General features: G+C 42.5%; 1 protein-coding gene across 3 annotated transcripts in view; it reads left to right on the forward strand.

The window, feature by feature from the left end:
* The window catches only part of brf1b (BRF1 RNA polymerase III transcription initiation factor subunit b), a 424,707-nt gene that overhangs the window by 259,954 nt on the left and 151,569 nt on the right, over positions 1 to 13,184 (forward strand). For all 3 annotated transcript variants that reach the window (XM_059648920.1, XM_059648921.1, XM_059648922.1), the window contains 3 exons: positions 2,956 to 2,995; positions 5,256 to 5,348; positions 7,394 to 7,681. In XM_059648920.1, coding sequence (XP_059504903.1) covers positions 2,956 to 2,995; positions 5,256 to 5,348; positions 7,394 to 7,681 — 421 coding nt within the window. The remainder of the gene's footprint in view (positions 1 to 2,955; positions 2,996 to 5,255; positions 5,349 to 7,393; positions 7,682 to 13,184) is intronic.

Below are 13,184 nucleotides of genomic sequence, written 5' to 3' on the forward strand. Positions count from 1 at the left end.
AGATCAATGCCAAAGGCTCGGAGGTCTCCTCCCTGGCTTCCCAGAGGATCCTAGGATAAATCCCATCCAGCCCAGGGGACTTATCTATCTTCACCCTCTGAAGGATTTCTAATACCTCTTCCTTGTGAGCCTCAATCCCACCTAGTCTAGTAGCCTGTATCTCAGTATCCTCCTCGACAACATTGTCGTTTTCTAGAGTGAATACTGTTGAAAAATATTCATTTAGCGCTTCCCCTATCTCATCTGACTCCACACACAACTTACCACTACTATCCTTGATTGGGCCTAATCTTACTTTTGTCATTCTTTTATTCCTTAAATACCTAAAGAAAGCCTTAGGGTTTACCCTGATCCTATCCGCCAACAACTTCTCATGTCTCCTCCTGGCTCTTCTGAGCTCTCTCTTTAGGTCTTTCCTGGCTACCTCATAGCCTTCAAGCGCCCTAACTGAGCCTTCACATCTCATCCTAACATAAGCCTTCTTCTTCCTCTTGACCAGAGATTCCACCTCCTCATAAACCACAGCTCCCGCACTCTACAGCTTCCTCCCTGCCTGACAGGTACATACTTATCCAGGACACAGGAGCTTTTCCTTTCAATAAGCTCCACATTTCTAATGTGCCCATCCCGTGCAGGGTTACACAACTCAAAAGAGGCTCGTCAGCAGCTTTTCTAGCATCAGACCAGACTTTTCTGATTGAGAAATTCATCAAAGATCCTCAGACAGCACGTTCCAAATCCATAACCACTTCCATCTAAAAGGACAAGGGCAGCAGCTACTTGGGAACACCACCCCCTGCAAGTTCTCCTCTAAGTCACTCACCATCCTGACTTGGAAAAATATATGGCCCTTATTTCAGTGTCGCTGGGTCAAAATCCGGGAATTCCCTCTCTAAGGGCATTGTGAGACTGCAGCAGTTCGATAAGGCAGCTCACCACCAACCTCTCAAGGGGAGCTGTTACCTGGCACTAAATACTGACCGGCCAGCAATGACCCACAGTGAATTTTTAAACAAAAGTCATCCCTAACAGCTCAGAATCATATAATTGTACAGCATGGAAAAAGCCATTTGGTCTATTTTGCCTGTGTGTACATACAAAGAAGCAAAAGTCGCTGTTTCGCTCTTCAAGTGCTCTGCCATTCAATAAAGATCAGTTCTGACTTTAATCTCAGCTCTACATTCCTGCATGCCCCTGACCAACCTCTCATCCCTTGATAATAAAGAATCTGTGTTGGCTCTTTGAAAGAGCTATCAGGTTAAATTCACTTCCCATGCTCTTTCTCATAACCCTGCAAATTCTTCCTTTTGTGAGTATTTAGTCAATCCCTTTTCAAATGTTACTTTTGAGCCTGCTTTCCATCAACCTCGAAGACAATGCAATCCAGATTGTTACAACTTGCTGCACTTAAAACCAGTGACCTGTTTTTGTACAGTACAGATTCTATTTTCCCTTAAGACTTGGCCATTTATCGGTGTCCTCTTCTTCCCAAATGTCTGTCCACTGGAAACAGTTTCTCCTTATTTATTCTGTTCAAAGTCCTAAGATTCGAATGCTTCCCTTGCATCTCTCCTTATCACTTTCTTTTAGAACATAGAACAATACAGCGCAGAACAGGCCCTTCGGCCCTCAGTGTTGTGCCGACCTGTGAACTAATCTAAGCCCCTCCCCCTACACTATTCCATCATTATCCATCTGCTTATCCAAGGACTGTTTAAATGTGGCTGAGTTAACTACACTGGCAGGCAGGGTGTTCCACGCCCTTACCACTCTCTGAGTAAAGAACCTGCCTCTGACATCTGTCTTAAATCTATCTCCCCTCACTTTGTAGCTATGCCCCCTTGTACAAGCTGAAGTCATCATCCTCGGAAAATGACTCTCAGTGTCCACCCTATCTTATCCTCTGATCATCTTATATGTCTCTAAAGAGTGTGTTTCAAAAGAGAACAACTCCAGCTTCTCTTGTCTCACCACTGATCGGAAATCCTTCATCTTGGATGCTTGTTTGAGCCCTGAGCTGAGCAGATGTAACACCATCCTGACTCATGCTCACTCATCAGATCAACCGATTTGGATAAACCATGGCTGGACTGAAAATTTCCTGTCTTTTAGACTCAGTATCACACCATGCGCTTGTCCATCATGGAGAGATCTCACTTTTCTTTTAGAAAGCGAAATATACAGACTTTAAAAAAAACCATGGTGAAGCTCATGGATGATCCTTCTGGATTAATTACAGTAATGGAAAATGGTTTCTTTTAAAAATACATGCCAGCACACCTGGTTATATAGTTTCAATTTAATGTCCCCATTTAGTAGAAATTATCATACCCACATTATATTTATCATGAGATCCTGTACCAATTACTTTTGCATTAAATGAATGAGCTGTGGTTTTCTCAATGGTATGTAGCCTGATATAAGCCCAGATAAAGTTGTCTAACTTTTTATGGGTGCCAGAACTGGAAACATGACATGGGTTGATTTTTTTCAAAATAATGATAGGGAAGTTCTCTGGTTCTCACCTCCATATTTTTCTCCTGCATGAATTAGCTGGCAGAAAGATAGGGAAGGAGACTTGCCTTTCATCACCTAAGGATGTGTCAAATCATTGCTGTAATGTAAGCAGTGTGGGAGCCAATTATGCGAATAGTAAGCTCCCGAAGTTAGCAGTGAGCTAAGTGACCATGTTTCTGAGTGTTTGGTGATGTTGACTGATGCATAAATATTGTCCAGAACTCTGTCAATATGTTTCTGCACTACTTCAAAATAGTATTGTGAGATCTTTTACAAGATCACGTGGGACATTGGTCTAATACCTGAAAGAACATACCTTTGATACTGTGGATTTCCCTCTATTGCACTGGAAGTGTCAGCCTTGAATCTGTACCAGGTCTGATAAATTATTAACAGAAATTACCGAATATGTGTAAAGTAATTATTATTTCATTTCAGCTGGAGCAAGAACTCTCCAAAAAATTGGTGGATTTTGAAGGTAAGTCTCTCTCTCTCTTTCTCTCTCTCCCTCTCTCTCTCTCTCTCTCTCTCTCCTCCACTCTCTCTCTCTCCCCCACTCTCTCTCTCTCTCCCCCACTCTCTCTCTCTCCGTCTCTCTCTCCCCCACTCTCTCTCTCTCTCTCTCTCTCTCTCTCTCTCTCTCTCTCCCCCAAGCCGGTGGGTTTGGCTGTAAATGTTTTGTCATCCTGCTCGGTAATATCGTCCGTGGGCATCCGGTGAAGTGTCGGTGTTCTGTCTCGCTTGTTATTTATATGCTTCAGTTTGCTGGGGTGGTTGGTATTACTTTTAGTTGTTTCTCAGTGGTTTGTAATTCAAGGTGTTTGTTGATGGAGTTCTGGTTGGAATACCAGGCCTGCAGGAATTCCCTGGCACATCTCTGTTTGGCTTGTGCAATTATCAATGTGTTATCCCAGTGGAATTCACATCCCTCGTTGTCTGTGTGTAGTGAGACAAGTGAGAATTGGCCGTATCTCTTCGCGGCTCTTTAGTATTCATTTATCAGTATAGCCAATTTTGTTCCATTTGGCCTCTGTAATGTTTCTCACAGTCTTTGTATGGTATTTTGTCTATTACACTAGTTTTGCTGGTTTTGGGTGTAGGATCCTCTGTGTTCTCGGATGGTCTTCTCAGTGTCTGTAAGAGGTTGGTCCGAGATGTTTTTAATCCATGAATCTGTGTTGTCCGTGTTGTTGATGTGGGTGATTTTGGACAGTTTTTCTGGAAGGGCTGTTCTTTGCTTTGTTCTGGTCTTTTGTCGTTGTCTGCTGATGGCTTGTTCCAGTGTGGATGTCCATTCCTGGTCAGTTGCATTGGAGTATGGAGTTTTTTGGAGTGCAATTTCCCACTCGTATTTGCGGAGGCAGTCGCGAGCATCGTTGATCATAACCCTTATTATTCTGCTGCCGTTCTGTTCCGCATCCTTACCAGGAAAAAATTCATGAAAGAAGAAGAGAACAACAGCCGAGTGCCCTTCTTGGACATAATGGTAGAATGCAAAAACAACGGGGACCTCCAGACTAGCAAAAGATCACACATAGAAACCAGATACTCAATTACGCGAACAACCACACCAACGCCCACAAACGAAGCTGCATCAGGGCACTATTTAAATGAGCCACAATACATTACAGCAATCCAGAACTACACAAAGCAGAACGGGCGCCCCTATACGGAGTCTTCAAAAGAAATAGATGTCCAAAAAGCAAATCGGTTGTTACCTCCTAGACAGACCTCAGCAGGAAGACACAACACGACCAAACTGACTAATCACCCTACCGTACATCAAGGACATTTCAGAGATGATCACAAGACTACTCAGACTCCTAGATATCAGGGTAGCTCACAAACCAACAACTACCCTGCGACAGCTACTGAAGAACGTAAAGGATCCCAGACCCATAACCAATTAAACTAACATAACATACAAAATGCCATGCAAGGACTGTGAGAAACATTACATAGCCCAACCTGGCAGAAAATTGACTATAAGCATACATGAACACCAACTAGCCACCAAGAGACACCAATTCTCACTTGTCTCTCTACACACAGACAATGAAGGACACAAATTCGACTGGGACAACACATCCACAATCACACGAGCCAAACAGATTCACGTCAGGGAATTCCTGGAGACCTGGTATTTCAACCAGAACTCCATCAACAAACAGATAACAACATGTAGAGCTGGATGAGCACAGCAGGCCAGGCAACATCACAGGAGCAGGAGCGCTGACTAGGCCCAAAACATCAGCCTTCCTGCTCCTTTGCTGCTTGCCCTGCTGTGTTCATCCAGCTCTACACCTTGTTATGTCGGATTCTCCAGCGTCTGCAGTTCCTATTATTTCCATCAACAAACACCTTGAATTAGACCCTGTGTACAAACCACTGAGAAACAGAACCAAAAGTGATACCAACCACCCCAGCAAACCGAGGTATATAAATAACAAGTGCGACAGAACACTGACGCTTCTCTGGAGGCGCACTGACAATATTACCTAGCAGAGTGACGAAACACTTAGAACCAAATCCACTGGCTTGGTGGGCATGCCTACAACCTAAAATCAATCTCTCCTTCTCTTTCTCTTTTTTCAAACATGTTCACTTGTGTCTAACCCTACCTCCCCCAACCTTTTCCTACTTCTGGCAATGAAGAGTTTACCTTCATAGTTGGTCATTCATAGGTGATTATTCATAGTACACATTCTAAAAATAAAAATTATGTTGATGCTTCGCAGGTGAAATTGCAAGTTATCAAGATGAGATTGAGACTGAGCTGGAGATCACTCGACCAAGGTATCGAGGAGCATATGCGAATTATGCTAAAGGAGGTATGTGCATACAATAATTTGCTTTTTTGAGTCATTGTGAAGAGATTAACCGCATATTAATAACATTTTAATGTACAATGTACCATGAATACAGGCAGTATTCCATCCCCTCCCTCAAGTTACTATTCTTCGTGGGCTCTGAAGTGTGGAGCTTTGTGGCTAATCTTGGACTGACTTCATCACAGAAGCAGCCTTCATGGTTAGGCCACTAGGACCTGATACAGCACTTCTGCCTATCCTGTCTTGAGTTGATGGGTGCCCTCAAGGCAGCACTGGAGTGGAAGTCTCTAAGGTTGACCTCCAGTGACTTAAGCCTCAGGAAGGGGAAAAGATCGATTAATATTATTGCTCTGAATCAAGCTTTTTAAAAAGCTAACTGCTGTTTCACGTTGCATTCCAGGACATTAACGTATGTTAGCACCAATGCAGAAAGATTGTGACAGTGTCAGAGGTCCTATCCTTTGGATGACGTCCTATTTGACTAATGTATTGTGTGAATAACCAATAATGCTATTATTTTTAAAATAAAAGATGCTTGCCCTAAGTCAACATTCCTCCAACTATCATCCCAGAAATATATTTAATTTGATTTATTATTGTCACATGTACCTAGCCACTGTGAAAAGTTGTGTTTTGCACGCAGTACAGGAAGATCATACCATTCAAACTCGTATGATCTACACTCTCTACAGTCGCCAGTAGTCTCATTGTGGGATCTCGAGTTCCAGGGTGAAAAGGTTTTGCCTCATGACTCCTCCTGCCCCTTACCTTAAATCTATGCCTCCTTGTCATTGACCCCTCCTTCAAGAAGAAATTATCTTCCTGACTCTCCTATCTGAGCCCCTCATTTCAAACATGTCCCCTCTCAATCGCCTCTGTTCCAAGGAAAATGAGCCCAGTCTGTCCAATCTCTGACATTCTCCAGCCCAAACAACATCCTGGTAAATCTCCTCTGCACTCCCTCCAGTGCTATCATAGTTCTCCTGTAATATGGTTTCCAGAACTACACACAATACTCTAGCTGTAGCCTAATCAATGTGTTATACAGTTCCAGCATTACCTCTCTGCTCTTAAACTCTATGCCTGAAGTATGCCATTTGCCTTCTTAACCACTTTACTTGATCATTTAAGGAATTGGTGGATATGCATGCTGAGGTCCCTCACATCTCCAGTGCTTCCCCAGGGTCCTACTGTTCAACATGTATTCACTTGCCTCGTTTGGTGATATATACCATGTATTGAGGATGTGGAAGCTTTGGAAAGGGTGCAGAGGAGATTTACTAGGATGTTGCCTGGTATGGAGGGAAGGTCTTACGAGGAAAGGCTGAGGGACTTGAGGCTGTTTTCATTAGAGAGAAGAAGGTTGAGAGGTGACTTAATTGAAACATATAAAATAATCAGGGGGTTAGATAGGGTGGATAGGGAGAGCCTTTTTCCTAGGATGGTGATGGCGAGCACGAGGGGGCATAGCTTTAAATTGAGGGGTGAAAGATACAGGACAGATGTCAGAGGTAGTTTCTTTACTCAGAGAGTAGTAAGGAAATGGAACGCTTTGCCTGCAACAGTAGTAGATTCGCCAACTTTAGGTACATTTAAGTCATCATTGGACAAGCATATGGACGTACATGGAATAGTGTAGGTTAGATGGGCTTGAGATCAGTATGACAGGTCGGCACAACACCGAGGGCCGAAGGGCCTGTGCTGTGCTGTAATGTTCTGTGTTCTATGTACAGGTAGGATATATGTACAACAGCAGATACCCGGGTTGGAGCTACAGACTCTAGTTTAATCGAGGAAGGGTCACCGGACCTGAAATGTTAACTCTGTTCTCTTGTTCACAGATGCTGCCAGACCTGCTGAACTTTTCCAGCAAATTTGCTTTTGCTCTGTAGTTTAATCGAGGTGTTGATTATGAATAGAAAGCTAAAAGAGCAATTAAGCTGTTTAGTAAATTAGATCTTGCAAGGGAACTCAATAGTGTCTGACTCACTGGCTATTTGCAAACTGTTTTCATTTTTTTTCACTGGAGAAATACTGTGTTCCAGATACTCTGGATGATGGAGCTTCGGTAACCTCCAGTGGATTAGGTGAGGAAGAGGGTGAGGATGAAGAGCTGACAGCTGTCGCAAACCATCTGAACAAAGATTTCTGTGATGATTTTCTAAATGAAGAGCGTCCAAAAGAGAATGACAGAACAGATGAGCAGAAAGAATCGGAGCCTCCACCCAAACCCCCGAGTATATCCTCTCTGTTAGGCCCCCTCCCTACAGCAGCCAGCCTAGGCCTGAAGGACTCCATTGAAGAGTGTATAGCAGCTGATGAACCTGAGTCAGGTAAGTGTGCTCAACTTTTCTGACTGTATACAATGCAGCACGAATGTGGTGCCTGCAAATTTCAAACTACATGGTGGTTTATGTGGGAAAATAATGTCACATACAGCTATGAGTCATTCCATCTCTGCACTGTGACTTAACTAAGTGAGCCAGCCTGTATTGTGCACCTGAGCTCTAGCACAATGCTGCCAATTCAATAATTTTTCAGTTTTCAAGCAACATTGTAAGATCTTTAAAGCTGAAAACTGGGCATCTGACCCGATTGCTGATTCTTTTCATTCGAGACCCTTGCACTCCGTGATGTAATTGCTCCATTATTGCCAGGGTAATGTCAGCCATGCCATCCCTGAGCTCTGCTATTCCCATCCACACCCCCACAGCCCACTGTCTCCCTTTGCTCCTTTAAGATCTTCCTTAAAACTTACTTCTTTGACAAGCTTTAACTTGCTTGTTCTATTAACACCTAAAGTGACTTGGCACCAGTATTTTTTGGATAATGCTGTTGTGAAGTGCCATGGGACATTTTGCTGCATTAAAGAAGCTTAATGAAAAATGTTGTTATAAGGGTGATTGTTTAAGCCCATGACTATGGTAAATGATATTCGCGCTCAATTGATTTAGTGAGTGATCACCCAGCATGTTTGTATGATGTACTTCTGTGCTGTATTTCTAGAGCTGTTATACTGCTATAAATGGAAAAATGCTTCCAATAACATACAAAGCAGAGATTTGTTGGGATTTCTTGCTGATATCTCCAATGCATCTTTCTCAGCTTTAATATCTTCTGTGGATCTGTTGGTTAGACATGTTCAAAGGGAAAATAAATTGAAATTGAGGAAATATATTTATGTTGAGCTGAAGCTGCAGTGCACTAAACTGGTAAGCTACACATTAATATACAGGGCTCTGTTCTTTGCAGGCAGAATGAGCATGGACAAGCACTACATCACTTTCAACTCAAGGCAACAACTATTCTTTAGTTAATTTCCCAGGGCAATGTCTTGAGCAATCAATCTACTAGTTTTAAATTTACGTATTTTCTATTTAACCTATGCAAGGATGTTAAAACACATATCTGAAGCAGGTAGACCTGAAACTAGGCTTTCTAATTTAGAGGTAGGGACAGCACCACTGTACCACGAGAGACTGTGCTGGCTTCCAGAGTCAATTAGCCTGCCAAGACCCACTGCAAGTCTCCTGTACAAGAAACTCCAGAACCCCATCATATCTCCAGACCTAAAGCTGAATGTATCAGCTTTTACTTTAAGGCTACAACACTGTACATTGAGCTGCATAAATATGCATGTGCACTCCACTGTAGCCATTGATACGCAATATATATGTATGGGGACGGGGTTGTTTAGCTGTTTTTTGGTCAGCCTGTTTGGTGACATCATGTTACACATTTGGAGCAGGTGGAACTTGAACACAGACCTCCTGGCTCAGACGTAAGGACATTACCACTGTGCCACAAGGGCCCCACAAATTTAAAATTTAAACAAAGCCTAGCAGTTAACTGTCAATCATCATTTAATGGTATATTAATGGAAGTGCCTTCACCAATCCAAATCTAACTTCCAACCAATCAGCACTTTCTTCTCATAAAGTACGAATGTTGGTTTTTCCTAGTATCTTCACGATTGTCCTGCTGAGTACAGAATTAAAAGATTCCACAAAAATGTGTTTATTTTTCAACAGTACTCAAGTTGTGTATAACCAAATGTGTTTTGCCTGGTTTTGAGACGGGATGGGGGTTGACCTTTGTGTAGATATTTTTTGTGTATGGCTGGCTACAGTGGAGTGTACATGCATATTCATCCAGCTCAATGTACAGTGTTGTAGCCTTAAAGTAAAAGCAGATACATTCAGCTTTAGGTCTGGAGATATTATGGGGTTCTGGAGTTTCTTGTACAGGATACATGCAGTGGGTCTTGGCAGGCTAATTGACTCTGGAAGCCAGCACAGTCAGTGGTCCCTGAATTCCTGCAGCAGACACAGACATGGTGCTGGTTAATATAGATTGTACATTTCCAATTTGTTTGTCCCTTTGCCTCCAGTACAGAAGCACAGGGCACAGACTGCCTGCAGTTCCACATCTGTTAAATATTCACTGATGGAACAGATGGATGAAAGGAATTTAAAGATCTATCTATTTCCGGCCATGCCCTTCAGATCATAGGTGCTCATTCTTTTGCTTCCTTAATGACAATAATAACTCATAAATCACATTTATCCTGCATGGAACTTAGTTGAAAAGCTTCAGCTGAACATGCAAACATCTGAAATGAGCCTAAGCAGCTTCAGCATTGACATAGATACCTCTGTTTAAAAATATGAAGATATACATGATGGAGAAGTTTTTCCCATGGACAGTCATGAACCTTTGGAATGAACTCTCTCATCATCCAAAGGTAGTGGAAGCAGAGTCCTGGAATATTTTTAAGGTATAGATGGATAAATTTTTGATGAGTGAAAGGATGAAAGATTATTGGGGGTAGGCAGAGATGAGGGGCCGTCAGATCAGTTAGGAATTAATCGAATAGCAGAGCAGGCTGAAAGGGCTGAATGGCCTACTCCTCTGAATTTGTACTTATGATTCAGCAGCTGTGCTTCAAACCATCCTCTTGCCTCATGGTTTTTTAAGTTAGGATAAAAACCGAAATATGTCATTTACACTTGAATTCAAGAGTGCCAATTAATTCTTGCTCAGAATCCCTTAGCTTTAGTTCTTAAGCTCAGAGTTTTCCTCACATAGTCTAAGGGCTTTAGTCTTGGCTCAGCCTGTAATTCACTTCCACCAATGCAGTGAGAAAGTTATAGGTTGTGGTTGGTTGACTTGCTGAGCTGGTTCCTTGTTCCGCAGAAGTTTCATTACCCTGCTGGGTAACATCATCAGTGCAGCCTCCGATGAAGCGTTGTTATTTTTCCGGCCTGTTATTTAAACTCTGGAGTCTGTTGAGCTGGGCTACGCCATTTCCAGTTTTCCTTCACAGTGGTGTGTATATAGTTCCTAGCTCTATGTTACAGAGATAGTAGGAAGTGCCGATGCTGGAGAATCTGCTCCTCTGATGCTGCTTGGCCTACTGTGTTCATCCATCTTCACACCGTGTTATCTCTAGCACTGTGTGTTTGTTGACGGCCTTCTTAGTGGAGAACCAGGCCTGTAGGAATTCCCGTGTTTGTCTCTGCCTGGCCTGTCGTAGGATCCTAGTCTTTTCCTGATCAAACTGGTTGTTTTTCTTATCCATGTGGATGGAGATGAGTAAGTATCGGTCGTGTCTTTTTCTTGCCAGCTGGTGTTGACGGTGCTTTAAACCGTGGAAACTGTGATAAGATATTTGTAGTTTTAAAAAGAAGTTAGTGGAGCTCATTGAGAATTCTGTATTCAATGATGTCTTATCAGCGTAGTGAAGGAGAAATCCAGACAAATCGGCATTGCCTCAGTGATAATGGGAACTGCAGATGCTGGAGAATCCAAGATAATAAAGTGTGAAGCTGGATGAACACAGCAGGCCAAGCAGCATCTCAGGAGCACAATCGGCATTGCCTGTTTGTGTTCAGGACAATTTTGCCAGCCTCTTGATTGAGTTGGTAAGCAGTAGCAGTTGTTATGGACTTGGAAGAGCTCAGCATGGTAACTACCTCCTTGATTGGTTCCTGGGCAGGTGTCTACAGCGTTGTAGCTAAATAAACAGCAGAAGTATCTAGCCTGGAAAGTGAAAGCATCCTTCTCTCTCTCTTGCTTGTATGTAGAGAAGTAAAAGCAAATCCCCAGAAGCTAGTCACTTTTCCTCATCTTTGCCCTGCAAGCTGCTCTGTTTACAAATACCATTTTAAAAGCCAAAAGGGAAAACCCACCTTCGATGGCTGTTTTAAAGGTGAATTTTCAGCCAGTGAATGTGAGACTGAGAATCAGTGTATCCACAATCTCGTCTCCTCAGCAAAGAGTTGTAAGAAATCAAAATAAAATACTGGTTGACGACTTGGTCCGGACTGGCGCTATTGAACCATATTTCTCTGGTCCACCCATAATATTTATTTGTTTTCTGTATGTGTATCTGTCAATATATGTGGAATGGGATACATGAGCTATTCAACTTAGCTACTTTTTGTCTAGGTTAAAAACAGTTTGATTACAACAAATAGTTATTTTTGTGTTACGAGCATATTCTTTTCATCTGAATTAGGTCATTGGATAGTAATGGACCGTTCTATGGTTTAATGTGCTGTTCACATTTATGATAAGTTGGGGAATAATGGGGTTTGATTTACCATGTGCTATCCCTAGTGAGTCACAAAATCCTCAAACCTGTTTTTAAAATTTATTTTGTGCAAGTGTGCTTAGCACAGATTGACTGCAGGATTTGCTGCATTATAGCAATGCATGCATTTTGAAGCACTTCTTTGTCTGTAGAGTACTTTGGCAAAGAGTGCATCAGGAGACCTTGAAAGACAACACATTATATAAATGATAAGTGATAATGGGAACTGCAGATGCTGGAGAATCCAAGATAATGAAATGTGAGGCTGGATGAACACAGCAGCCCCAGCAGCATCTCAGGAGCACAAAAGCTGACGTTTCGGGCCTAGACCCTTCATCAGAGAGAGGAATGCAAGCTGGTTCTTTCTTAAAGCTATATTGTCTGTTATCTCTCAAATGTTAATCTTTACTGACAAAGTAGGGGGTAGCTGAAATGCTTCGAATTTGGCTATAAGCAAGGAAATTGCAAGGCCTAGTGGTATTATCGCTGGAATTGTTACTCTAGAGACCCAGGTCATGTTTTGGGTACCCGGGTTCGAATTCAGCCCTGGCAGATGGTGGAATTGATCTCAATAAAAACCTGGAATTACGAGTCTAATAATAACCACAAATTCATTGTCAATTGTTGGAAAAACCCATCTGGTTCACTAATGCCCTTCAGGGAAGGAAACTGCCATCCTTACCTGGTCTGGTCTACATGTGACTCCAGACCCACAGCAATGTGGTTGATTCTCAACTGCCCTCTGGGCAATTAGGGATGGGCAATAAATGCTGCCTGGCCAGTGACACCCTCATCCTGTGAATGAATAAAAAAAAAGCCTGGAAAGTGAAGCTCCTTTGCAATGAAGATGGCTCTTATTCACCCAACTACCACCCTTCGCCACCCTTCCTGATCCCTCCCTCTGTTCACCAGCTTTGCAATATGTGAGACAGGCTTTATTCTATTGCTGGAAAATGTTGTGCACTGACATCTTCTATTTTTGGAGCTGAATGACTGGCCGAAGAAAGCTGCCGAAAAAGGGAATTTCTGCCAATCCTGCCAGTTTCTGCAGAGTGCGCAACATTCCTATTTAAGTTAACTCTAACTTCTAGTTTTGCTGTCCTGTTTCTTTGTGTGATGGCTGTGGATGAGTTATCAGTCTGCTTTCAGGCTGTCTTGGTTTTAATGGGGAACAACTCAGGTAGCAGTTTCTGTGTAGTGTTAAACCCACTCCATTTTACTTTTAAAACTTTTCTTTAAGA

The sequence above is a fragment of the Stegostoma tigrinum genome, chromosome 10 (assembly GCF_030684315.1).
Source record: "Stegostoma tigrinum isolate sSteTig4 chromosome 10, sSteTig4.hap1, whole genome shotgun sequence".
In the NCBI taxonomy this organism is placed as follows: Eukaryota; Metazoa; Chordata; class Chondrichthyes; order Orectolobiformes; family Stegostomatidae; genus Stegostoma; species Stegostoma tigrinum.